Source organism: Myripristis murdjan, chromosome 7 (genome assembly GCF_902150065.1).
Source record: "Myripristis murdjan chromosome 7, fMyrMur1.1, whole genome shotgun sequence".
NCBI classification, from domain to species: Eukaryota; Metazoa; Chordata; class Actinopteri; order Holocentriformes; family Holocentridae; genus Myripristis; species Myripristis murdjan.
Genome location: NC_043986.1, coordinates 17788066 through 17815141, shown reverse-complemented (window position 1 = coordinate 17815141; position 27076 = coordinate 17788066). Strand labels below are relative to the sequence as shown.

The 27076-nt window shown below is 44.2% G+C and overlaps 2 protein-coding genes across 4 annotated transcripts in view; both read left to right on the top strand.

Moving 5' to 3' along the window:
• Window positions 1–11104, top strand: part of LOC115361611 (uncharacterized) — a 35967-nt gene extending 24863 nt beyond the window's left edge. For both annotated transcript variants that reach the window (XM_030055095.1, XM_030055094.1), the window contains exons 5-9: window positions 28–446; window positions 1232–1399; window positions 1662–1826; window positions 4183–4317; window positions 7709–11104. In XM_030055095.1, coding sequence (XP_029910955.1) covers window positions 28–446; window positions 1232–1399; window positions 1662–1826; window positions 4183–4317; window positions 7709–8248 — 1427 coding nt within the window. In that variant the 3' untranslated portion in view covers window positions 8249–11104. The remainder of the gene's footprint in view (window positions 1–27; window positions 447–1231; window positions 1400–1661; window positions 1827–4182; window positions 4318–7708) is intronic.
• A 1551-nt stretch (window positions 11105–12655) lies between these two features.
• slc2a4rg (SLC2A4 regulator) overlaps window positions 12656–27076 on the top strand; it is a 44834-nt gene continuing 30413 nt past the window's right edge. For both annotated transcript variants that reach the window (XM_030055097.1, XM_030055096.1), the window contains exons 1-2: window positions 12656–13123; window positions 14053–14297. In XM_030055097.1, the coding sequence (XP_029910957.1) occupies window positions 12845–13123; window positions 14053–14297 (524 nt within the window). In that variant the 5' untranslated portion in view covers window positions 12656–12844. The remainder of the gene's footprint in view (window positions 13124–14052; window positions 14298–27076) is intronic.

Genomic DNA, 27076 nt, shown 5'->3' with positions numbered 1-27076 from the left:
TTTTTGTTCCTCTTCCTCTCTCTCCAGGTGTCCCTAAGAACCGTCCGGCCAGCATGGACCTTCTGCTCCTCCACAGCCGGCGCTCCCAGACAGACCTCAGGCCTTCCCACGGGCGCCAGCTTCCCCAGATCCCCACCAGTCCCCAGGGGTCTGGCCAGGAGGGAGGAGGTGAGAGTGGAGGAGGAGGGGGTGGAGGAGGCGGTGTGGCTGGTGGAGAGCCTAGGGACCACACCTACACCGAGGTGGGCATACGGAACAACCCCACCCCCACCCACTGCCTGGACGACGGCCTGTATGAGAGCGTAGGCGTCCGAGAAAGAGACGGGGACCCCAAGATGCCCCCTGCACCTCCACCTACATCGGCCAACACCCCGGCCACCGTCAGGGCCGCCCAAAGCCCCCCCGCACCGATCAACGGGGCCCGCAATGGAAACGGGCACAGAGAGGTACTGTATGCACCTCCAAATCCAAAGCAGTGCACTGAGGCCCTTTTCCATTGCACAACATGAAACAAGAACTAGCTCAAATTGTGTGGTTCTAGTTTCATGTTCAGCCCACTTCAAGGGAAACGTCAGCAGTTGTAGTTATGACAAAAGAAGGTGACAGACATAGCAGTTTTAATAAATGACATACAGGTAACACATTTTTTAATTTACTTTACTGGCCAGGATCATGCTTGTCGCTCAGTTCCCTCAAATATATTAATGTTGTCCTACATGCCTTCTCATTTCTTTTCATTCCCTCAAGCTCCCTGTGAATCTCATCCTCTGGCCAAATAACAGCGAGACCTTGGACCTTTTCATTGGTGCCTTTAGTGTTTCATGACGTTTCTTCAAATGCTTATTTAAGAACAAAATTGCCTCTACTCCAACATGAATTTAAAAATTGCACCTCCCGGCTCTCATCACCATCAGTTGTTTCAGTGACACAAGAGTGCGTCACCAGTCAGTGATAAACAGCACAATAGTCCCACCCCCAGGGTCCTGTGGATTCCCGTGAGTCCCACATGTCAAGCAGGGGCCAAAAAAAAAATCAGCTGGAAATGTAATTGGACACTTGGCAAGCAAAAAATACCAAATTCTTTTTTCGGGTATCTTTGCTGTAAACACGGGCTCTTATTTATGATATGTTGCTTAATTATGGGTTTGTGTCTTTACACATCCTCAGTAATATGAAAACAAAAAAAAATCAACTGTGTGTGTGTGTTTGTCTGTTTGTGTTTCTCACATAGGGTGGCAGAGGGAATGGCAGAGGGAATGGGACCATTAATGGAACCATGAGGGGGCGGGGCAACAATGGGGTCAGTGGGGTCAACAGGTCCCCTCTGTCCTCCCTCCACTCCCTAACCAACCAGGATCAAGCAGGAGCTGAATATGCCTCCATACGGAAATTTCGAAAGGTAAAGAAAATCTAGTTTTTATCAATTCAATTTGAGGGGGAGTGAAAAGACGATGCTCACCCTGTAAACACAATTAAACACATCCCTTTAATTGAGTTTTGTTTATATATTTGGAAATACAGTTTCACCGGTATCAATCCACAGCCCCCCACAAATCCTCCACTGAAAGTCCAAAAATACTTGCCTCAGTGGCCATTTTAAGATCCACTGACTGAAAACTTTGTATTAAATGTCACCATCACCTGTGATTCAATCCCTCAAGGTTGACAAGGCAAACAGGAAGGAAAACAACGGGGCTGACAGCCAGTCAGACAGCCAATCAAGTGTGAGCGATTCGCCCTCTGCTGTTCCTCCTCCTCCGCTCCATCGCAGTCAGGAGTTTCCACGCAAACCGCTGGAGCCATTTCACCTGCACTCCTTCCCCAAGGTAGAGGACGCCTCCGATCAATGTCCTCAGTAGAAAGCTTTATGCATTTTAATACCCAGCACTACACTGCAGGACCATGCTAAGTTGTAAGTCTGTAGCTTCACCATCAGATGGCACTGTCCACAAACTTTGCACAGCACATTGCTGGTCTATGCTCAGATGAAGGGGTTGTTATTATATTTGTTGATTTGCATCTCCTTAATGGATTATGCAGTCATTTAGTTTATTATTATTATAATTGTTGATTCATTTATGAACTTATGCTCAGTCTGCACAGAGTTGAATCAGATGAGAAAGAAAATTATGTCTGATAAAATTCATATTTCACAGTCTTGATATTTGTTTTCATTAAAACCACATAATAGACCTCTGTCTTGTTCTGTCAATACATTGGCCAGCTGGGATATGTGTATAAACAGTCAAGGCTGCTGTTTAGGGCAGTTCTGAGAGGGAAACGGTAGGACAATGATCGGATAATGATCAACCTTTCCTGTGGGTCTGCTGGCACTCTTACTTGTTTTTAATCGGTGTGTGTTAGTGTGCGCATATGTGAGTGTGTTTGCCAAAGCATAAAATGGGTGACTTTGTCCGCTCTGTCAGTGGTTTAAGAAGATTGATAAGGTTGTTTAAACAATGTTGTCTTAGCTGTGGGTGTGGGCGCAGTGGTTGACCTGCACTTTTAATCTGTGTATGCTGTAAATCCTTGATAGTGTGTGTCTGCATGAGTGCGTATGTGTCTGTGTGCTTGTGTGTATCTGTCTTCCGCCCTTTTGCGCTGTGCTGTGTAGCCCATGTTATTAGAATGGCCTGAGTAAAGAGTGGAAGGACGGATTATGTAAGAGCTTGGCAGGCTGCCAAACTGCCTGTGTGTGAGTTTGTGTGTGTGTGTGTGTGTGTGTGTGTGTGTGTGTGTTTCGTTGAATCTGTCAGGGAATCTATCAAGAAACAGCTAACAGGTAGCCAGCAGCCAGTATGGGGGATAAATAATGTTAACATATTGAAGCCATTTACTCTGCCCCAGCCTCAATTACTCACTCTCACTACACAGGAGGAGCACACTAAAGTATATTCACTCTCAGTGAAGCACAGCTGCATGCAAACACTCTGACATGCTTTTCAATTGGTCCGTTTTTATCATCAGATATGATAAAAGTTTAACTAAAGCAATTACCTGTTTGTTTATCATTTTATTAGGTGAATTTTCAAATGTGGCAGCCATGCTTTCCCCCAATCAGCAGAGGATCATAAATATCGACTGATAAACAGCAATAGAAAATAATAGGACCTATAGTTATTTCCCAATACAGTTTATTCCCAAAACACTTTAGATCCAAGTTGGGGAAAAATCATTATCTAGAATTCATAATCATGTCTTTAAGAAATATAAAGATTCGGCATAAGATGTTACCTTCCCTTCTTTTAAAATTTATGGAATCAGTTTTAATTGTAGTTGGCAGGGTTAGTGTTAGTGAGAGTGGGTGTTGTTACCCTTTTGAAAAGGTAGAGAGCTCAAATCGGAATGAATTGATTTCAATTAAATTTTTGATTTAAAAAGGCAAGGATTAAAGGAATGTAATGTCACCAGCAGCATCTGATTCCTGTTAGGGGATTGGTCTGAGAACAGCTGTTGGCTGCTGGGACGATATCCTTCAAACACCCGCTCTCTTCATGACAATACCACTTGCTGATTCTTTCGCCTTGAGCTTGACATGAAAACCATCCATGGGGAGCCAAAAAAACGCAAAGAGGCAACGGCGAGTATCATCATTTAACATGGCTGGATATTGCAGAAATGAAGATATACATCATGGAAGCTTCAGAATTGACATTTTTATGACCATAATTGTATTTGGTCAGTGGTTTTTGATTAGAGCAGTGTCGAACAAATTTGATCAGCGCAGTCCCACAACCAATCCCTCAATGCAAGTGTGTCAACCTCCCATGCAATTCTGACCTCTGACCTCCAAAACAAATGAGTCTCAAACACATACACACACATACACACAGTCCACCCACGCTGTGCAACTTGGACAGGTTGGTGATGTTTCTCTATTGAGCAAACACAGCAAATGAAAACTTCCGCAACCCAGAGGTCTCAGGACAAACTGAAAAGAGAATACACACACACACACACACACACACACTCAAATACACACACACACACAAACACAAGGACATGACACAACCTTCCCTGCATGTGAAAACATGAAAAACCACTATCAGTCAGTGAGTCATTGCTGATACAGGCAGCCTTGCCTTGTCTATTATGTGTGATTTATTTTTTCATTGTGTAAAAATATCATTATAACCATCATAACTGCCTGAACCACTCAGTATTATTGTCTGTGTTCACCAGGAGGCAGTGTTCATGGGCAATGGGGAACAGTACATCTGGAAGCCTCCAGAGGATGATGACATCATTACTCTGCACCCACCACCGCACCTGGGTGAGAACGGAAAGGGGCACCCAACACCCCCAACTGCCAAGGAGGTAAGGAAAGAGGAAGAGAAGGAGGAGTGTGTGTGGTTGCGTGTGCGAGAGTGTGTGTGGACGGGAAAGACTTATAGGCCGGTGATAGTCTGGTGGTGTGGCGCCCATTTGATTGGGCACGCCGTCATAACAGGGTCATACAGGGTCTCTGGGCCAGGTCTCTGCTTACAGCCAGAGGTCACGTTACAGGGATACAGCACACACCGCCACCAGCACCACAACCCCACCCCCCATCTGAACCCTGACCCCAAGCTCCCAGCCCCCTGCTCATCTATCTGTCTAGAGCGCACGTCACACCAGACAGATCCGGCATTACATTAGCATCACATGCCGTGGAGTAATTATTCATCACGTTGCATTCATATCGATGTTTGCAAAAGGTTAGCTGCTCAGCGTGATAAGTCCATGCAGGAAGAATATGATCAGCCCTGACTAGTGTGTGGGCCATAAACTGACCTATATATGGGAGTGTATGTCTGGTCTGTTGAGAGGGGGAAGTCTGCGCTCACCAATCATGTCACATCCCCCATGCTCACACTTACACACTTCACCCTTACCCCCGCTCCTCCTCTGTCAATCCCCTTTTCTTCCTGAGCGAGTAACGAATAGTTGGGGAACTTTTGTGTTGCCTTGGGTGGGGAGGGGGTTAAGCTGAGAGGATGAAGGGGGTCCCACTGAAATAGCCCACTGACTATTATTAGCCCAGAGCTTCTTTTAAAGATTGCCTCTTCACCACACTCATCATCAGCACAGGGAAGCTTATTCCATGTCCTTAACTTTGTTAGTGCACTTGTGTATGGAAAATGAGTTTGCACCTTTGACACAGAGGCTTAACTTAATGCCAAAGCTTGTGATTAGTAAGTCAGACCATGATAGCATTGCCTACAGAGGAAGAACACAGCGGTTGACTTGTCTGATTTGATCAAATATAATCTAGATAAGCAGAACATGAATGGCTGGTTTTATTTATTCTGGGAGGCATGTAAGAGCTTAGCAGTGGCATGGCAGCAGTCTTGACAAGGTTTTAGCTGCTGGTTAGTGTCTTATCTCTTTGTCTGAGCCAGTGCTGACCCAAAGTTCGGCTGCTGCATGTGGAGATTAAGGGGTTAAGTCTCTGCTGTTTGCTCTCATGAGTTTAACTCCTCCTCTGCAAATCAGACTGGCACAGAGAGCAGCTGGCCTTGACTGCAATCTACAATTGCTCTCTCCTTCTCTCTCTCTGTCTATATCTGGTTTTTGTTTTCCTTTCCAAACCAAACTTTTTCTCTCTCTTGCCTGCTGTTTTTTTTTTTTTTTTTTTTTCAGTGTGAGAGCTTGTTGTTGCCCTAACATGCCCATATACTCTGTATCCTCTGGAGTTTGTCAGTTACAGCCGTCAAAAGGTGTTGAGTTTCCACTCCCACCTGAATCTCCTCTCCTCCTCCTCTGGCTTGCTCTCCTTCTCCTCCACTCCCTGTCTTGCTATTAGGAGGCGCTGCCTCCCAGCAGCCAATCACGTTGCACAAAGCATGTCTTACTCGATGAATACCGACTGCTCACAGACCGTTTGGAAACTTGTGGCGCATTTGCTATTCATGGAGTTGATCACACACAGATGCATCAGTCATGCATACTGTTGTGTTTCCATGGATATTCACTGTATGCTGAAATTAAACACGACTTTCCAAACCCTCTGTCTGAAAGCTCAAGCAGCAGCAGAAGGGAATGAACAGAGAGGCGCATAGGCAGAGGGGAGGAGAAAAGAAAACATACAATGCACAGGCTTCCTCAACAGCTGCAGCCCAGTTTTGAAATCCCCATCATCTTGTGACTTCCTTCCTCTGCTGCATAGAACTGCAAGCGCTGTGCACACAATTGCACACACACATACACACACTGCACGTTGTGTGCACACACTTGTAGCACAGGCCAGGGTCTTTGTTTATCCAGAACAGTCACACAAGAGATTTGTGGGGGTAGGGTAAATGTGTGGCTTGAGGTCTGTCAGAGAGAGAGAGAGAGAGAGAGAGAGAGAGGGAGAGAGAGAGAGAGAGAGAGAGAGAGAGAGAGAGAGAGAGAGAGAGAGAGAGAGAGAGAGAGAGAGAACCTTCATGTATTCAAGTCACAGTGCTTTGAATTAGATTTCTCCAACTTAATGGACTTCATATTGTTGAATTTAATATATTTCACCCCAACATGTGTATAATCCAAGGTACCATGACAATGTAAGGTGTTTGGACACAGAAAACAGAATCCAGCCCATTGTCTTTAAGCTCTCAGGTGTCAGTTTTTGGGAAGAGAACAAAAAAAAAAACATCGCTAATCTGTGTGTGTATGTGTGGGAGAGGGAGAGAGAGAGAGACAGGGAAAGAAACAGAGAGAGGGAGAATATTTGCACAGCCAGCGTTTCTCAGGGCCACTAGAGCAGAGCTGTTGGCCTGGGTGTGAACATGGATGGTAAACATGACTGTGTCCCATAATCCTTTGCGCTAGTGCTCCCCTTATGGAATTTTGACACAGAAATGCCAGAGAGTTCACAACATCAGTGTGGCTGAATTCCCCACATGACCTTGCACATGCCTCTCAGTTGTGAAAGCTACATGTCAGTATTAAGAGCTTCAGTGGGAGCACACTGACACACACTACACATGTGTCTGTACATGCATGTACAAACACACACAAACACTCACAAGCACACAAATACATACATATGCTTTATTCATGCTGTAATTTTCCCCCCATGGGCAAAGTCCATTAAGAGCTGTAGTAAATGCCACTGGGCAGGCTTTTTCAGAGCTGGCTTCCATCCAGATCTTTCACACCATACGCTGCTGCTCTGTGGCCAAAGCAGTTGTGGTGAAATTTTAACTGGTCTATCCAGTGCTTAGGTAACTCTGCCTCTCTGCCTAGACCTCAACACACTGATAACAGAGTTTGCTCAGTCTTATCCTACCCGGTCAAAATAGGTCAGGTTACTGCACAGAGCAAGCTCTGTCAACACATGCACATACACCTGCACGCCTCGACAGTATGCTCACACATTCATTTGCACATATAAAATTAGAGGTGGAAAATAATAACTTCCTTGCTCATATCTTGTATTTAGATGCATTTGTGCAGACAAACACAGATGGTGTCTGGACATGCTTATCATAAACTACAAAAAAGAAATATGACCTCTTATACATGGCAGGCACATGACACAGTCTGCAATCATTTATGATCCTTATACATTGTTGTATTTATCAGTTATGGTTACTGGACAATTATATTTTTAACACGTAAGACGAATTGCAGTCACCCTCTATTTCAGTAACTGCAGTTTGGGATAGTGTTGTGCTGTAGTTCAGTGGCACTAACTGAAACTATACCCCAGTCTCTCAGTCTGCTTTCTTCCTGTGTGTGCTCTCAGATTGCAGACACCTACTCCACCGTGTGTAAAAGCCAGAAGAAGAAACCTCCCATGGAAAACAACGGAGCAAAGACCCTCCCTCGCTCCTTTGGTGGCGAGAACGGCAGCGGGAGAGGGAATGGGGGCTCTCGAGGTCGAGGTCGAGGGGTCCAGGGCCAGGCCCGTTCCCAAGAGGAGCCCTGCTATGAGCCCGTAGGAGACAGATCCTGGCCTTCCTGCGTGGTGGCCGAGTCTGACCCCGCATATGCAACTATCGACACCCACCGGAAACGTGAGCAAGCGGGAACCAATAACAGCACAATAGGGGGCAATGCCACTCTGAAGAGGAAGAAGCAGCCTCAGCAGCAGCAGCAGCAGCAGCAGGCAGCAGTGGGAGCACCTCAGGGCTCAGGACCAACCGCCCTGCCTGCGAGAGCCCTGCCAGGCGGGGACAACTTCTATGAGACCATCAGTGATGTGAAACAGGGCAGCAACAGCTCCAGCACCACCACCATCTTCACCTTCAACGATGGCATGGAGATGTACGTCACTGGCCTGTAGCTGGGATGGGCTCCAAACCCACTGGTACAGAGTCATGACAGGGAGCTTTCTGTTCACTGGCCAATATTTTGCTGTAAATAGAAATAAGACCCACTAGAGACAAACATGAGGACCCAATTTGTGTTGCTATCAGGTTCAAACAGGGTCTTAGTTCAGGTCTAGACTTCCCTTGATCGGTCTGTACCTCTGAACCAGCCTAAGCCTAGTCCAACCCAAATGGACCAAATTTAGTCTGAGGAAACTGGCATAATCATCGTCAACTTACCATGTCACTGACCGTATTCACCTGTTGTATCATTTTCCATGATATCTTTATTTTTATATGAACATGGTACTCTAAAAAGAGTGTTTGTTGTAACACGCAACCTGAAAATGAGACACACTTCAATGTGAAAAAAAAGAAAAAAAGAAACTGATGTTTTTGTGCATGCATCGTGCAAAACACAAACACTGACATGACAATAAACTCTTCAAGGAAACTGGCCGCATAAAGGATGTGAGGCACACTATAGTCACTCATATACACACTCACTCACACACATGCATATGCCTCTTTGTGGGGGGAGCTTATGTAATATAAGCAGATGGATGTCACAGAGATTTGCTGTGCTTAGCTCTCCCCAAGCAACATCTGAAACAGGTTCTCTGTGCTCAGTACTCCAGCACTGGCCTGTTGCCGGGCAGACGGCGCTCTGCTGCTTCATTCTAACATAGGCTTTTAAGTTAAAAGTTTGCTTTAACACAGTGGGACCTAAATGAAAAGCTATTGCCCAGCTGCTAACTCACTACCCCAGTGCACTATAATTACTAGCAGTTATCAGTATGCAACCCTTATGATAACTCTACAAGGTGCCAATTTCGCTCAGAAAACACAATTGTCACATAAGTTATCATCAGTTCGGTTAACAATTCAGTCTCAATTTTGGTATTGGAGGAGGCATGATGACTCACTCTGACACACACCCACTCAAAGCACACACACATACTTGGCAGAGTTAAGCAGGGCAAAGCGATCAGGTCAGGGGCATGGGGTGGGTAATTGGAATTTCCCCAGAGTGATATGGACGACAGATTTCACAATGTGAGTCCTTTATTCTGTCTTTTACTGGGGCTAAACGTCAGGAGAATAGAAGCTGTACTTACAAAAACATGGAAGCAAAAACTACCCAAATTAACAGAGGATGCTTTATCCGATGCAGTATATGTGTGATCTCTATAGGGCGTTGTAATGATTTGATTTTATTACCACGGGAATGTTGCACTGGACAGCTGCAGGACCGGTTGCCTTTATTGCACAGTAAAGTGTAGTAAAGGCATGTTTGCTTTGCATGGTCCTGATCCATTCCCTGGTCTCAAGTCAGAGCCTGAGCAGCCTCCATAGCTCCCTGGGCTTAAGTCTGGTGGTTGAAATAGCAATAGAAGACTCAGAATCCAAGGAAAATAAAGTACTGGGCATAAAAATCACCAGCGAGCGTCCTTTGGAAGGTTGCCCCTCGCCCTCTCCCCTCCCTCTTTTCCAGCCTCTGCTCTGAGTTCTGTTCCACTGTAAACAATTTCTTTCCCATGTAGCTTTGGGGAACATTAAAAAAGAAAGAATGGAGGAAGAAAACACAACATTAGAGGCTTAATAAAGGGGTGCAACAGTAAGAGATGAAGAGGGACACAAATTGCTCACAGGCTGAGAGATGAGGGATGCATTAGAGCGATCTCACTGTGAGACAGAGAGCACCCATGCAAAGAAGACGGGTTTCGAAAGATCAGTTCCATGAGATTTATAAGTGGTACTGTCAAGAAAAAGTATGTAAAAAACATATCTAAATGCACTCTGTATTTTCTTATTGCACTGTTTATTTTTTCTTACCTACTAACAATGCCATTGTTTGAATAGCTCATGCCACTGCCATGAAAACAGTACTTTTATGTTGTTGGTGCAATTTTTTCCTGCTTGATAAAAAAAGATAAGACAAAACTGCATGCTTTGATATATGGAAATGAAAACAGAAATATTGTGGTACCTAAATGATCTCTTGTTGTTAAACTTTTCTGTTGTATTGTTTTGCCATGGGATGCAAAGCATCATTTAGTTTTTTCCAAAGCAACAACTTGGAGGGAGAGAGCGAGAGAGGGACAGAGAGAGAGAGAGAGAGAGAGAGAGAGAGAGAGAGAGAGAGAGAGAGAGACAGAGAGACAGAGACAGAGAGACAGAGACAGAGAGAAGCCACTGGGGGTTTAGGGTAGAGTGTTGTTTATCCTCTCCTCTGGATGAGCGGGGAAGCGAGAGAGAGAGAGAGAGAGGGACAGAAGTGAGGTGGGGGAGGGAGAAGAAGAGCAGCCAGTATAAAGCTGGATGAGGATCACTGCAAATGGACAAGGACCCAATGGACCCTCCTCCTTCCTATATATTTGTGTGCATGCTTGCACACATATCTACGCGCACACGTACACACATACAGGCACACACACACGCACACACTGCAACCTTCAGCCATACTGGTTGCCAGTTTGGGGGAGGAAGCACATATTGCTTCTTCTTGGTCAGCTCCTCCATATCCTCCCTCCCCCAGCCCTGTTCATTTTCTAATAACCAACACAGACACAGACTATTTTCTCGGCTTCTCCTCCTCTCTCCCTCACTATGGGGAGGGGCCTTTGATGTCCATTTCTGAGGGACTCAGGGAGTGATGTGGGGGTGGAAGGGGGACAGAGGCTGTGGGTCAGGCCAACCCCAGCCTGATATCAATGCATCAGCGGCTCAACTACTGTCTGATATGAGAAATGGCTAACAGCTGAGATACTTAACAAGCTCTGGGTTGAAGCTTCCCACAGACAATGCCGGCTGGAAATTGCCATCACACTCGATCCTTTGGCAGTCACTTTGTGTGTCACCTTTTCTTTCCCCAGTGAAAAAACAGCATTGATCTGATATATTTTGTTGGACGCTGTAATACACTGACCAAGGCAGATGTTTATTGCACACATAAATACAGTATGATGTAAATGTGTAAAATATTCTGTTGCTGTTCTGATGTTGTTCCAATGTAACATTCAGTATACAGTATATTTGGTGAAAAAAAAAGATGGTTATCACAGACACATTGTAATTTGTGGATGCAAAATGTTTCAGGCTTTCCATGCAGATAAAGATAGTGTTTGTTAATTGTCTTCAGATATAATTATGGGCCAATACTGCTGTGACAGCTGTAGCCAATGTTGTATGTTCTTTAAGCACAGGGTTTAGTTTCAAAATAATAAATATAATAAACTATAGTGTGACAGTGCAGATATGCAAAAGATTGTAATGTTTTATATTTACCTTCATAAAATATCAAAGTGAGTTTTTACTTTTCTAATAAAGTGGCACATCAAAATGTGTGTGTTTATCTTTCCCCTTTCGTCATAGGTCTGCTTCTTTAGATATGATATCAATAACAGGCTGCTGTAAATAGGGTCAAAGTTAGGCCTGGTTTGCTTGTGGGGTGGATTATTATAGCGATACAGCAACATGCCATGGCAATGTGCAGCCTCACCGTGACTATATCTTGCAATAAATGAAGTTTGCAATAAAGTGCTCAAGTGTACATTAAGACAAACCAAGAGAGGCTACATGTGCTCGGCAGTGATTTTTAGAACAGCTTAAAAAGGCACTGACATCCCTCCTAGCAGCTGAAAAAAAAAAAGACCACATACAGTATATTTATCAGATGTGTGGTAATAATTAAATATTTTTCTTCCAAAAACCAATGTAATTTAAAAATACATATATTAAACTTCTTGTAAAACTGCCTGTGAATTACCCTTATTAATTCCCCATATTAGCAATGGGTTATTCATATTTAAAATATCAGTTAAGGGAAAACAAGATTTTGATTTTTATAATATAGGCCGATTTACAGCGTGACTAACCGGTTAGAGCTGAGGACAGGAAACCTGTTTTTTTAAAATAGGCCTACCAGTTTTATGGTCCACCATAAGAGCACGTGAGTTTTTAATTTTTCCACTACTTTTGAAATTGCACATAAACTCCATGGCTAAAAAGCGACATGCATTTAACGCCCAGAAAACACGACCAAATGGAATTAAATTTAAGAAAACATAACTGCGCAGTTCGCTCGCTTGGGCCTATGAGCTGTTTTTCTCTCCCCCTGTCTTCCTGTCCGGCGCTTCGTCGTCGGCAGACACCGGCCGGTAAACTGGAAGGACACGCCCCCCTCGCAACATTGCTCGGGGAAAAAAAACGTGATTGACGCGATGAAACCAGCCAATCCCTGCTCGCCTTGCCATGGACGCGTGCCAAAGTGGAATGTTTATGTATCGTGAGGACCAATAGGAGTGAATTGGAGGGGGCGTGGCATTCTTTTGGAGGAAAGAGGCAAAACAATCTTTTATCCTCTTGACCGGGCGGCTTTTTGGATATCCTGGGTGGTGGTGGTGGTGGTGGTGGAAAACTTTATATGTAGATTAGAATAGAAGTAAAGACACCGACAATACCTATAAACTCGCGACAATCCTGATAAATGTATCTAATTCCAGCATTTTGCACTAAAATCTATAGAAAGCTGGTTTCCTTTCTTTAGTCCACACTTGTCCTGCCTGAATATGGATGCCAAGCGTGTTTTGGATAAGTCGTCGGTTGGGATAAGGGTAGGCGGTGCGGATTTTAACTACCGTGCAGACTGCTCCGTGGTGCGCGACACCCGGGTCCCCACGGTAGACAGCGGTCCCATGCCGGCGTGCATGAACGGGGCCGCCTTGGGCTCTGTCCTTTACACATATGTAATGGACGGCGGCTCCGTAGTGGATGGTGCAAGCGAGAAAAGCTTTCCAAAAGGGAATGGACCGTCTTCGGGAGGAGGAATATTGCACGACATGGAAAAAGTAAGTCGCTTTCGGCCGCGCTCCGTGTGTTACGCACGGTTCCATCCACCGGTATACGCCTACTAAAGCGATAATATCAAGCATGCAACCATTCATTTGTCATTACATGCTATACACTTGCACTGCCCGTAATGGTTTACGCGTTACGTGTTGTAATTACGTTCTAACATTCGTGATATTCTGGCGTTACTGTGATTCCCAGTCTGTGGGCTACTGTCGTGTTGTGTTTGGCGACAATTTTGTTTTGGCGAACAGTTGTTTTTCTCAAGTGTCACTAATTCACCAATTGCTGTCAACGCTGGTTTGCAAGCGCTGTGTCAAATACAAACCGTTTAAATGGCGGCTCATACTGTGTGCAAAGTTTGTAGAAAAAGGGGGGCAGGGACTCCAAACTAGTAGCCATCCCCCCTCCCCCATAGCGGCTGGAGAGGAGGAGGTAGCTAAGCTAGGGCTCTGCGAGGGAGGAAGAAAGAAAGAGAGAAAAAAAGTTTTTCTTTCTTTCTTTTTCTTTTTTTCTCCTCCTGTGCTTTTTTTCAGGTTGCACGATTGAACACCAAAATAATAAAACATTCGTGCCTTAACATGCCTAAAGTTAATTAATTTAGGGTTTTCTGTGATAAAGCAAATGAGATATTTAAGACATAAATGTAGTTTGTCCTTCACCAAAGCCATGCAAATACATTCTCATTTTACTGTTACAGTTTTTTTTTTTTTTTTTTTTTTTTAATTTTTAAACTCTCCACCGCAAACCTAATATTAGACCCAGACAAACTTACCCCCAGCAAATCATACTGCTTCTAAATGGCTGTGTACATGTAAAGAGTCTGTGTGTCTTTCTGCTCCTGGAAATAATGTTTCTGATATCTGCATGCCAGTAATTTCCTCACATAAATGGACTGACTTCAGTGTGTTATTGCCTCTCCCTCTAGACTGGCAGTGGTGGCCTGGGGGACCAGAGAGACACTGGTTCCACCGGGGTCCTGAAGAGGGCCAGTCCCACTCACTGCCCCAGCATAAATGGGCAGCTGCCAGGCGGCCTCATGCACTTGGACATCAGGAACCCAGGGAAACAGGCAGAGCTGGCCGACTGCTTCAGGGCAGTGCAAGGACAGAATCTACCGCCGGCAGAGAGGCAACCCCTCCCATCCTCCCACATCCCTGTCCCTAGAAACAGGTACCAAAAAGTTTATGACCTTTACAGGCATGGACCTCCGCATGCTTGTCTCTTTGTAGATTTTGTTCCTAGACTGCTGCTTTGTTAAGTAAAAGAAAAAGAACATCTGACCATTACAGGGATTGGGTTTGATGCAGACTTTCCCTTGGCATCTGAACACAAGCTCTGAGCAGATGAATAATCAGGCCCATAGGATTTTTTGGAGCAGATCAATGACTGTCAGACCTATTTCGGTGCTTGTGGCCAGCATTTCTATCCTGTGTTCTGTCTATGTGAGACAACCCAGAAGCCGATTTGGCACAGAATTTATGGCGCCGAAAATAATTTTTGACATGGGTAGTTTTCGCCCTCAAATCTAAACTCGTGTTCCTGAACAAACTCTTGAACAGAAGTGGAATTTGCCCTCTGGCTACAACTGTACAGTGGTTTGGGCATGAATGGTGAGGGGGCGTACCGGTCAACTGACCACATGTTTGGTGTTCCATCCAGAATAGTTTTGAAGTATGTCTATGAGAGCCAAAGCTGTAGATTAGGGTCAGGATTGCCCAATCACTTGACAGAGAGAAGAGAGAGCAAGGATGAGACAGTCATGTTGGTGTCGTTTACCGATAATGCAGTTAGTTAGCAGCTCTGGACTAGCTCAGGGTGTGTTTGTATTGATTGTGCTTTTCTTCTCAGTGTCCTGTTTCTCAGCCTAATGCTTTCCCCTTTGACCTAATCTCCCTTGCCAGGCCAGGCTCACAGGAAGACGAGCTGTGCCGCTTGCAATGTTTGACATTTCATGTGCAGTGCTGTCAGTAGAGGCTTCTGCTGCCATCACTCCACGTCATTTTGAAATACACAAACACACACGTTCACGTTTTTGTACACATACAAAATGTATTGCGCAGGACGCTCTTTGATAGTCACTGGGTCAGACACACACAGACACACACGCACACACACACACACGCTTTATTCCATACAGAGCGAGCGAAAATGCATCCAGGAACATGGCTTGTGCGCTGATAAGTGATTATGTAACAGAGGCACGGGCTGGGAGAGGCTATAGGCGGTTCCTAAGCACTCTTTTCTGCATTTTATGCGCGGCTATTGGTAACTGTCCACAGCGAGGCTCTGTCAGTGGATGTGTGTGGGACTGGAGTTGTTGTACATTAACTAAATGCCCTATAGCAGTACAGGAGCAGGTCTGCAAGTTGGAGCAGTGTTCTTAAAATCTGCTAGTCTAAGCAGGATGAGTTTTTTTCCTTCTTAAGATCACTTAAGATCACTTTTCAGTGTCTTGGGTTTTAATACTAGAAGGCAGGCACAGTGTAACTTGTCCACGAACCTTCTACCGAGCGGGGTACAACTGCTGAGAGTGTGCTTGATAGTAGGCGTGGTGAGCGTATGTGAGTCTGGGGGGTTTATACGCCACACTTGCTCTTCTATCCTCCCCCCTTCATCATGTGAAGTTCACATGTGACTGGTCATGTATGACGTGAGGGAGTGCTCCTTTGGGAGCATGCAAGACTGAACATGCTTTTAAACCGGCGTGATGTTATGTGTGCTTCACTCTGTGTGAGTGTGTGTTTGTGTGTGCGCGCGTCTGTCTGTGTGTTTGCCCACTCCATCCGACACAGCTGCCAGTCTCACCTCTCAGCCTACGTTTTAACCAGATTTGAAACGTCTCTTTTCCACAACATGTTGACAGCTTCCTCGGTGCGCTGCTACCACAATAACAAGCCCCATGTCGCCAGTACACAGCCGGTAACGGAGGTTGCATAACGTTACATAACCATTTGGTCATGTTAGCCAGGCTTCTTTGTTTCTACATTGACCTTTTTAGATTAGCTCCCTGTGTTTTCCCCCTGCTTGTTTTGGCTTTTGTTCGGCAGTTGGTGACGAGCGGCGAGGCTCTCTCACCAGGAAACCACTAGCTTTCGGTTACATTACCGTAGCGACACACTGAACCGCTCCCTTTCCCTTAGCTGATGCTTCACAAGTTGGTTAATTTAAATTTCTTTAAATTTCTGTTACCCAGGTGTGTGAAGGCATATAGTATTCATCACAGATTAATAAGGGCAGTTCGAAACCCAACTCTGTTTGCTGGATTAGAGTACTGTAGTACAACAAGTGAAATTAAAGTTTTTGTTATGTGGTTGTGGTGCAGGGTCATACTGTATGGGACAGTGTGCCACCTCTTCTCCCACCATGTCAAGCAAAGCCTCACATCACTGAGGCTTTGCTTGACATCTCAATGTGTGTGTGTGTGTGTGTGTGTGTGTGTGTGTGTGTGTGTGTGTGTGTGTGTGTGTGTGTGTGTGTGTGTGACTCGCTGAGTGTTTCCTTCAGCTTGTGCCCTGCTTAGGAGAATGTCAGCCAACATATATTTTTTCATTTTCTACCAGCTCAGATAATACCACCTTTGTGTCATAGGATTAAATATGTTTAAAGAGACTATAGCTATAAACCTGCTTCTCGCTTGTGTGTTTTACATTAACCACACAGCTGCATGTGTGTTGCTTCACACATATGTCTCAGTGCATTCACACCTTGTCTTGTCACTTTGCAAAGGAGGCCAATGGGCCACTTTACTTCATGGCTGTAAACTGGGTCACTGTTTGTCCTGTAGGCAAGCCTGGACAAGAATCTCACAGGCAGGAAAAAAAGAGGAACCAATACATGAATGCACACACAAACACACACACACACACATACACATACACACACACATTAACACCACACCGTGCACACACATGATCCCACCCATCACTTCTCCCTGCTTCTATGTTTCTCTCTCTTCCTCTGTCTGTCTCTGAGTAGTGACCCTTTTTGACTGCAAGAACTTACCGAGGCATACCGTGCTGTGAAGGCTATTTCACAGGTTCAGAAAACGTTACCATTGGTAACAGCACAGTTACACGTGATGTTCCCAGAACCTGATTGAAGTTGAAGATATACATAAGAGATAATCAATGAGTAGGTGTGTGTTAAACGATTTTAAGGCACGATGTGGAGGCAAGGAATCAACCGATGTGAAGCGGGGGGACGTACAAGCGGGATAATCAACGTGTAGGTGTGTAAAACCGTTAAATGCACACCTACTTGTTGATTATCCCCCTTATACCATGGTCATTTGCCAGTAATATAAAGGAAAGAGGGGAAAACAGTATAAAAAATTACATTGGTTTGTGTTACTTCCCAGTCATTAGTTGATCAAGTCGATAACTCATCTGTATTTGCCGCAGTTGATAACGAGTACACTTTGACTGCTGTGCTATTTAATCTTGCTGTGGTTACAAGTTGGGTAGCAGATGTCTTTGAACGGTGATTAAAGCTGAGCCGAGCTATGCCTGCAATACGTAGCAATAATGCACACCTGCCGGCCAGCCAGAAACAAATATTCACCCAGACCATGCTTTTAATTGCTTTTAAACAAGCACTTGCGCAGACAGCCGGCTGCATCATGAATGGAATTGTTCACATACTTGTCTCTGTACCTAACGTGTAGCCGGAGGATTCCTGTAGAGGGCACACCACTTAAGTCACACCATATCCGGTCATACCTCGTGAAAGCCTTGTGTGCGTAGTTTAATAAACAACATAACTCAATGTCAGAGCACTGCCGCTGTCCCGGGGAAGCAAGCAGTTCATGACAGGAAAACAGTCTCCTCACAGCAGCGATTAGAAATTGGGGGGAAAAAGTATTTAAAGATTTCACTGCACTTGCGAGATCGGGGCATACAGTGTACGTTCAAAAAGTGGTGAAACATAAAGAAAAACTACAAAAAGATCAAGCTTGAATGTCCTCCCACCCATCATGGCTCTCCATGCAGTGGTCAATGAAAGTTCTAGGTTCAACCTTGACAATCGAACAAGGCCATATGTCTCTTTCTGTTCGCCCTCCACCACCACCACCACACACACACACACACACACACACACACACACATTTACAACCTTGAGCCGAGCTCATTCTACCTGTCAATACTCATCAGCATGGGATCCATCGTGCTGATAAAGGAACAAAAGCCAGTTTGAATTAACCAAAAAAGAGGTCTGGTGAAATGGTGTGAGGTCGGGCATTTTTTTTTTCTTCTTCTTTTGTTGTGGAAAGCTTTTGATTTTTATCTCTCGTCAGCCAGGTACACTATCACCACAGTATGTTAACATGAATAGAAAACACTGAGTCGGCATAAACGAGACACCAGCATGACCGACTGCAGCGGTTGTGGGGGGGCGGGGGGTGGGGTGGAAGGAGGAGGGTGGTAGAGGGAATAAGACAGCTCTTTTTTAACCATAATTACTGCTCTGCCTTTGGTTCAGCCCGCTACGAGTAGCCAGGAGGGGTTAGGGTAGACAGGCAGGCTGGAGCAGAGTCTGCCACCCACCCCCACGCCACCGCTCCACACCCCTCTGATCACCCCACCACCAAATCTCGTCTCCCAAAGGAGACATTACAGCCGGTTGGTGAAGGTCAGAGTCAGAGGAACAGCTACCCGCCCCCACTCCAGTCTGAGATGTCTAACCCACATGCAGACGACTGACACGGTTTCCTGAGCGGAGCAGCATTCACCAGCTCCTTCTCCAGTGTTATTACATGTCCATATGAACTATATCTGTCTAAAATATTTTGTATTAGTGTATACATATAAACAGTTGCTTCAAAATAAATTTTGAATGACCCCCCTGCCCCCCTTTCCAGACCACAAAGGGTTAAGCCCCTTGCGCTGACACAGGCAGGGGTGAAAGGTCATGTTCGATGAATGGAGTCATGGGAGCGGGGAGGGTCAGAGCAGGACGCAACCAGGCATCTGGCACGTCCGCCAGGTCAGCCCCAGGATCTGGGTTATGTGCTGCATAGACAGTTTATAACCACAGAAGGTTGTGGCAGACGACTCATCTGATGTTGGACTGCTTCTGTCTCTGACTACGAGGAGTAAGGATCTGGTATCAAAGAAAAAAAAAACCTTTTAGACAGTGTTTTCAGGCTGCAGCTTTGGCTGCCTCCGAATCATTCATTCTTTAACGCTAATGAGAGCCTCTGGAATAAGCTCCGGCAAATGGGTGAAATATGTGGTGCTTATGTGTGCGTGTGGGATGCCCTAATGAGACATTAATCATCTACTGTTGTGCAGCGAAGATGAGAGGCAAAATCAGTTTCATAAGTGAGGAGTAGAGTGGGAGGCATGAAGGAATGCTTTCTGCAAACAATCTGCTCGGTTGCAAAAGTAATGTCGTAACATTGACAACGCCAGAACTACGACATATTAAGCACTGATTGTTAATAAAATTGTACAGTCTTGCGTATAGTAATTGTTCATTTGTAGTCGTATATAGGTTCCATACATCTGTCCCATGTCCAGTAGTGTAATGCCTGGAGAACAGAGAGAAAGAGGAAAAACTTAACCATGGAGAGAGGAAGGTGATGTTGTGCAACTCAGGCCCCATTGCAGTGAAATGCTTCATCGCTTGCTCACCCACACTAATAGACACTTACATAAGGCCTCCTGATCAGCCTCAACACAGTTTAGAGATGCCACAGTCAACTGTCTCTCCTCTCTCTTCTTCTTTTTGTCATCACACCCCACTCTTCCTCATCCAGGAGCTGCTGTTTGCCTTTTCCCCTCTCATTAATCTCCGTTGCTCCTTTCCGCCATTCTTATCTTTGGTTGTATCTCTTGCACAGCATTTCTTGATCGTTCATACGAGTTTTATGGCTCTCTTAATGTTTTTCCCTCTCTGTTTCTGAGATTTCACCGTGTTTACAAAAGTGTTCATGTGGTTAAAAGCAATAACGTGAGAGTTTGCTGTCTCACTACTGACAGTCAGGATCAGCATGGCTACATATTTCCACGGTTAAAGCACTGATAGCTCTGAGAGAGGAACAGACAGAGCAGCTACCCTGTTAAAAGGTTTTTGGCTGAGATTGTGAAACTTTCAGTGCTTTGCTGAATGCCCCTGAATCCCCTTTCCATGTCTTTTATCTGCTCTGTACATCCCATTTTCCTTTTCTCTTGGCCCTTTGCCCTCTGCCCCTCTATCTGAAGGACAGCCAACTAAATCCTACTCAAATCCAGACGAGATGAAGACCTCAGAACAATGCTAGGTCTCTCTGCCAGAGAGGAAAGATAACTCCTTATTCCTATAGGGAATAATGTCAACTCCTTTCTGTCAGTCTTTGTGATTATTGTTTTTTGCTTTTATCTCTGTGTTCTCTCTCTCAAACATGTAGGTACACACTTTGTACACACTAGCACGTTTAAATATGAAAATAGCATGCTTATGATTGAAATATTCAGTGTTACTATTGGCAGGCTTAACAGGGTAGACTTCAGACAAACTGATGGTTGCTATTGATTGCAAATATTTCCTTACAGCTTAGCAATTTCAAAGCTTAATCTTTCCCTAAAATTACACAGAATGATATGTTAGTATAACTATACATGTGAATGATAGGGTTAACTGTAGTATATGATTAAGGCTAATGAGGCAAGTTTGGAATTGGCACGGTACGGTAGAAAAACTTCCTGAACACACCATCAATGAGTCAGTGATTTTGCAGACAGGATCCAAAACCAGGTTCTAGCTGGTTGAGGGTAAAGCAAAGTCACAGCCCTTCACAGTATTTAGCCTATTTGCTGCTTTGAGGAGCATAAATGTGCCTGTAAGGTTTTAGTTTCCCTGGTTTTGCTCCTTCCTGCTCTCACTCACTGGCACTGCACATACTGTATATACTATACGCACTTATAAACACACTCACACACAGTGCCAGTGCCTTGCATAACTCCCCGTCATAAGTCATCCCAGTCTGCTGATGACAAGCAGTGAAATTCAGTCCAGACTGCAAACAGAGAGAAGTCTGAGAAATGCCTTGCACTTTGTGCTGTGTAGAGCTGAATGGCCTAGTTTTTTTTTTTTTTTTTTTTTTTAAAGATATTTTGCATTTGTGTTCGTCTTTGCACATCCAGTTGACTGTGTTTATGTTTTGGTGCGTAGCTTATTATTTGTTTCTTTCTTTATCAGGGAATATAAGCATTTATTTTATTCCTGTTTAACTAAGCTGCTTTGTCTTTTAGTTTCCTTCTATGTGGTGTAGTTTTTGCCTCCTCTCCTCTCCTCTCCTGCTCTCTCCCCTCCTCTCCTCAGGCCACTGACCACAGCTGACTAATGAAACCAGTCACTTGTTGTGCTGATTTCATCTCCAGTGGCTTGACACTGCCCAGGCTGAATCAGCAACCCAGTCATGACACATCACTGTTGTCATCACATAAATATCTCACAGTGCAGGACAGTGAATATACAGTGCTGTATACCGGAGGTGCAAAACTGAACCACAAAAAACTAACCTTAACACCTACAGAATACACTTTCACATCCACACTTATCTGAGGAAGTAATGAATATACTTGATTATTATTAGGATTATGATTATTATTTGATTATTGTTATCCCATATCTCTGTATGAAAAAATGTTATTTTTGCAAATAAAACAAAATATAGAGAAAGTTAAAAATGGTAACAAAGTGAACTATAGCCAAAATTGTGACCAAAAACCGCAATATAAACCAAAACATGGGTTTATTGAACCATTACAGCCCTACTGTTTACAATTGGTGTTTTACTTTCTTTATGCAGTTTTTGACCTTTTTTGATTGAGCATTAATAAAAAACCCTCACACACCCAAGGTCTCAGTAGTTAGACAGAGGACCATTGACAGCACCGTCTATTAGTTTGGCAGTGGAACAAAGCTGTAGTGCTCTGTTGACATTTTAATTGATTTTGTGTTGACACAGTTAAGTAACGTGGGCATTGATTCTTCATGATGTCCTGGCCTGTAGGGCTGTGGGTAAATCAAAGGATGAATAAAGGCTCTGTGCAATGCAGTGCAATGCATGGCACAGCTGTAAACGAGACAGCAACGTCACTGGGACACACTTCAAGGATTTTGTATAAATAAACATATATTAACAACACGTTCCACCCACACTAGCCACCAGAAGCAGTGGACCTAGTTCCTCTCTATGCTTTTGGAACACACACACACACACACACACACACACACAGTGCACCAGTAATTGTGTGTATACACATGTGCTTCCATAACAATAGAGCTGTGTAGGCTGGGGTAATGGCTTACTTGAATCCTCCTGCCCTCTAATGAATAGTGTCGGAGGACAAGTGGAGTGCTATCCATCATGTTATCCATCCAGTTCTACAAGTTAATACAATTTGTCTCTGTTTTCTTAATGGTGTTCCTCTCCCTCCATCTCCCTCCCTTTCTCTACCTCTTTCTCGCTTGCTTTTACATACTCTTATTATTTTCCCTCTTTGTAGCTATAGTGAAGTGGTCAGGTTTTATTTAAGATAAAGATATGACTGTACCCCTCTTCTCCTCTCACCGAGGTATTTATTGCACTGGGCTAAATTAGCAGAGCCTAATAAATCAGCAGGGCATAATGTCTATTACAGGCAATAATGGCTATATAAGTATCAGAGGTTTTAGGCACAGGGCTGTATCTAAGATATAAAACTCTTTTTGATGAAGCAGGACAGAGAGAGAGTTTGTGGGGGTAGAGGCTGACAGCTCCTTGCTTTATGTCCACATCGTTTGTGTTTTCTCAGCCATTACCTTGGCATCTGTGGTCTCCTCCCTCTCTAGATATAAACCCTTGTGTTTAGATAAAGATTGATTTAACACATACCTCCTTTCTTCCGCTTGGCTAACTTCACCTCCCCACCTCGTAAATGCCGTGTTTTTGTGTGCATTTGTCAGCGTGTGTGTGTGTGTGTGTGTGTGTGTGTGTGTGTGTGTGCTCTGTACCTGCAGCTCCTTTAGAAGATTAGACAAAAACCTTAAATTAAGGCTTTACAAGTACTAACAAGTTTTAAATAGTTTTGTCCAAAATTTGAATACTTTTTCACTATGTATTGACCTTTCCATGGTAGATTAATACAGAACAGCATTAGTACAATAATAGCCTTTTTTTTAAAATTAACACTAACTTTTCCTTTTTCATATGCAGCTTGTTTAAAGTTTTAACAGCTTTGTTTCTTTATTTTGGCTTTTAAACTAGGTTGAATTCAATTGCAGGTAGCATTAAAAAAGTTAGTAAGTCTTTCGTGAGCAGAGCAGTCTTTTTAAACAGGAGTGGACACACACCCCTGGACTCCTGCAACCGCTGCCAAGATAACATGAAGATTTCCGGCCCGGGGAGAGGTAGAAAGTATCCGTGCTTAATCTTAGCACCGGTGACTTCCAGCACCAACATGCCACAGCACAAAGCAGTGAGTGTGTGAGACTGTCCAGTCAGGTGCGGAGCCGAGCCCTGATCTGTCCCCGTCCTTGCCAGAATAACCACAGCAGCACTCTTAGCCTTTCCAGGGCATGGGAAACCGTCAGGGAGTGACTTTCACAATCTGATAATACTCTCTCTCCTCTCTGATCAGCTGCTTTTCCGCCCACTATTGGTTTTTATCCAGAAATGCAAATGCTCCATTTTTTCCCTGTTTTTTTTTTTTTTTTTTTTTTTTTTTTTTTGATATACAATAGACAGTGTAGTCCCTTCAAGCCTACCATAGTTCCTGAGGTTTGGCTTGTTTGTGGTTTATGCAGAGTCCAAAGCAGATCTCCGGTCCCGTCTAACCGCCTTTGCTCTGCCTTGCTACTCTCCATGCCGCTCCGATCCGCTCTGAACCGGTTTGGACCAGAACTCAACTCCATGGTCACAATATATTTTATATATATATATATACACCAGGTTGTGTTTTCCCTGTGTTTTGTTCACTGTAATTACATATGAGGAATAGATGGAGGAGCAAGAGAGGGAGAGAGGCAGAAAGCGGTACAATATAGATGATATCTTTATTGTATAGTCCTATAAGTTTATGCTTTTTATGACATGTTTAACAGGATAGTAGGGGATATCAGGGCTTTTTTCCTACTTTTAGAGGCCACTTGCTGCCATTCACTTTTGTAGTTTTGTAGTGCAGCTTCCACAAATGTGAAAATTGCCTGAGCTATATAATCCCTCACAGTGCATGAAGCCTTAATTTGGTTTTGTCAGCTTTTCTGTTTTCCTCTTACTTCATTGTGCCAGAGTTGAGTTTCTTTATGTCAATATGTGTGTGACGCTACGCTCTGCTTGCTGTCAGTCGGCTGACACCCACAGGGAGGCAGTTAAGGCTCTGCCAAGAAGTAATCCGTCAAAAACATGTCGCCTTACAAACATTATTGTCACATCCACGTCTTCTTATTTTGGATGTCTTCATTAGCCGAGACAGCAGGTAATTTCAGGCTAGGTTTGACACCATAAAGTGTGAATTTTAAAAATGGCATGAACAAGTAAACATACCAAATACATAGCAGAATGACTGACGAAATGTAAACAACATGTAGACAGAAGTAAATAAGGTATAACTAAATGATACTGGTATTTGTGAGATGGTAAGGGTGAGATAGAGGAGGGAGTGGTTAAAAGGAGGAAGTAAGCGTTTTTGTTCTGTGCCTATGGGGGACCAAGGAGTGTTGGGAATTTCACAGTCATGCCTAGCAGCTGCCTCTGTCTCTGGTTTCGCGACGCCTCTGCTTTACTGGGAGTGTCAGGCCAGCTCACTCCCGTTTGGCCAAATTTGCCAGAGATGCACCACAGAGGACTCGAGGTGCCAAGTACGTGTGTGTCTGCGTGTTTTGCGTATGTGTTAAGAGATTGTGGTGATCTGTTGGTTGGCATTCCTGGAGCTTGGACGTCACCGTGGATTTATTGTGAGCCTCTGAATCCATACTCGCCCAACGCAAGGCTCCCATCTCCTGTCCAAACACCATTAGCCAGCACCAGTGTTAAAACCTGCTTAACTAGATGTCCTAATTAGCCGCCGTTTTCTGACACTCTCTCTCTCTCTGTGTGTCGGAAAGCATAGCCCCGGGTGTGACCATGCTGACCCTTGTGTCAAATGGTATTGTAATAACTGACAGATGTTGTAATAACATGAAAATGCAATAATATGCCCCTTTAAATGGGTTCTAAATGTAATAAAGCCTGTTGATGTAATAAATCCCTGGGCAATGTAATAATATTGCATCATTACATTAAATGGGCTGCTTGATAAGATATGTAACATCCTTTCATCTCACGATGTAATAATAACATTGACTCATGGCAATAAGAACAAGGTAATAGCCTCAAGTTGTTGAGTTACACTCTTTGTGAAGTAATAATCATCTGCCAGTGTAATAATGTAAATGCCTTCCTCTACAGGTTCACTACATTTTCAACCCATTTAGACTGACACTTCATTACATTTCGCCAAGTTACGACATACGCTGCTACAGCCCTCAGACTCATTAACCAGTACCTCACAAATGTAACACCACTTTCTCAGGTCAGCTGATACTTGAAGGTGTCGGTGCTGAAATCAGTGATCAGTAAAGCGAATCTTTGTGTGTTTGGCTGTGTCGATGAGGGTGAGGGTGAAGAGACTTGGCTATAAGCCTGTCTGTGAGATAGAAAGACACTCGAGTCACACAAGGCAAGACTGTCCCTAGGCCAGGGCTGCTAGTTGGCAGTGTCTGGCAGGCTTACCCATCTGCCTGTCTGCTAAGCATAGATTGGCAAACGATGGAGTCTACCCTAATCTACAAATGAGCATCGTCTGGCATTATTTGAAAGACGATGACTCTCACATGGGGGCGGGCAGCGGTAATCCTACATCTCCACAAGCAGTCAGACAGATCCCGTTTTATGGAACTAACCTGTGATAATTCACCGTGTTAGTAAAACAGTTAAAACTAGCCGTCTGGTCCAGGGCCGTGGTTTAATTTCCTCTCATATATCTGGTGGAGGAGCCACTCTGTATCTCTAGACAGCTGTCTGTAGGCAGGCGCTCATTTTTACCATCATCATCTCTCTAGTGTTTCCATGGCGTGCTCTTATTGCCTCCATTCATCTTACTAACTATCCTATTGCGGGCATTGCAGGGTGACAGAAGGGTCATTTTCCCTTCCTTATTCCCCAACAGTGTCATAGCCTCTGCAAAACGGTACAGTAATCTGGAGAGAGCGGTGAATGGCTTTTTTAGGCACAGGGCCAGAGAATCCCACCGGGGCAGGGGGTGGCGGGGGCCTTAAATTTTTAAAGATAGGATTTATAGCTTTTTTTGTGCTGTATTAATATTGAGTGCAGCAGGATGGGAACAGAGAGGAGTAGAGGAGAGAGTTATGTGCGCTGTATTCAGATGTATAAGATTGTGGGTGAATGACATGTGCTTCAGTTCTCTGAAACATTTGAGCACTACATGGTCAGATCAGTTTTTATTCTGGAGATGTTTACAGCTTGTGATTACACAACTTGGGCAGCAGATATTTGAGCTAATGTAGAGTTAATGTGGGCTGGTCCCTTCACACAGTCAATTCTACTCAGTTATGGTTGAAAATCAATGCAGGTATTCAAATGAATTGTGTGTCCACAGCTAGCTAGTTCTTTTTATTCATTTATTTGACACTTTATATTATGTTTTGATGTCTTGATTATATCTGTTTATGATTGTTCCTGTGCTTGTGTGTGTGAGAGAGAGAGAGAGAGAGAGAAACATCAGCAGAGGGTTCACATATGTCCACTGAAGGCCTGTTTGCTTGATTTGTTCAGCTGTTGCACTTCAGATGTTTTCATCACTATTCCTGCTCAGTTTACAAAAGCGGGACCGTGTGCTCTTGAACCAAAAGAGAGGCCCTGACTTTCTTTTTCACACACACTTACAAAACAGTGTATGCACCAACAGATTTGGTTGTCAGCGTAA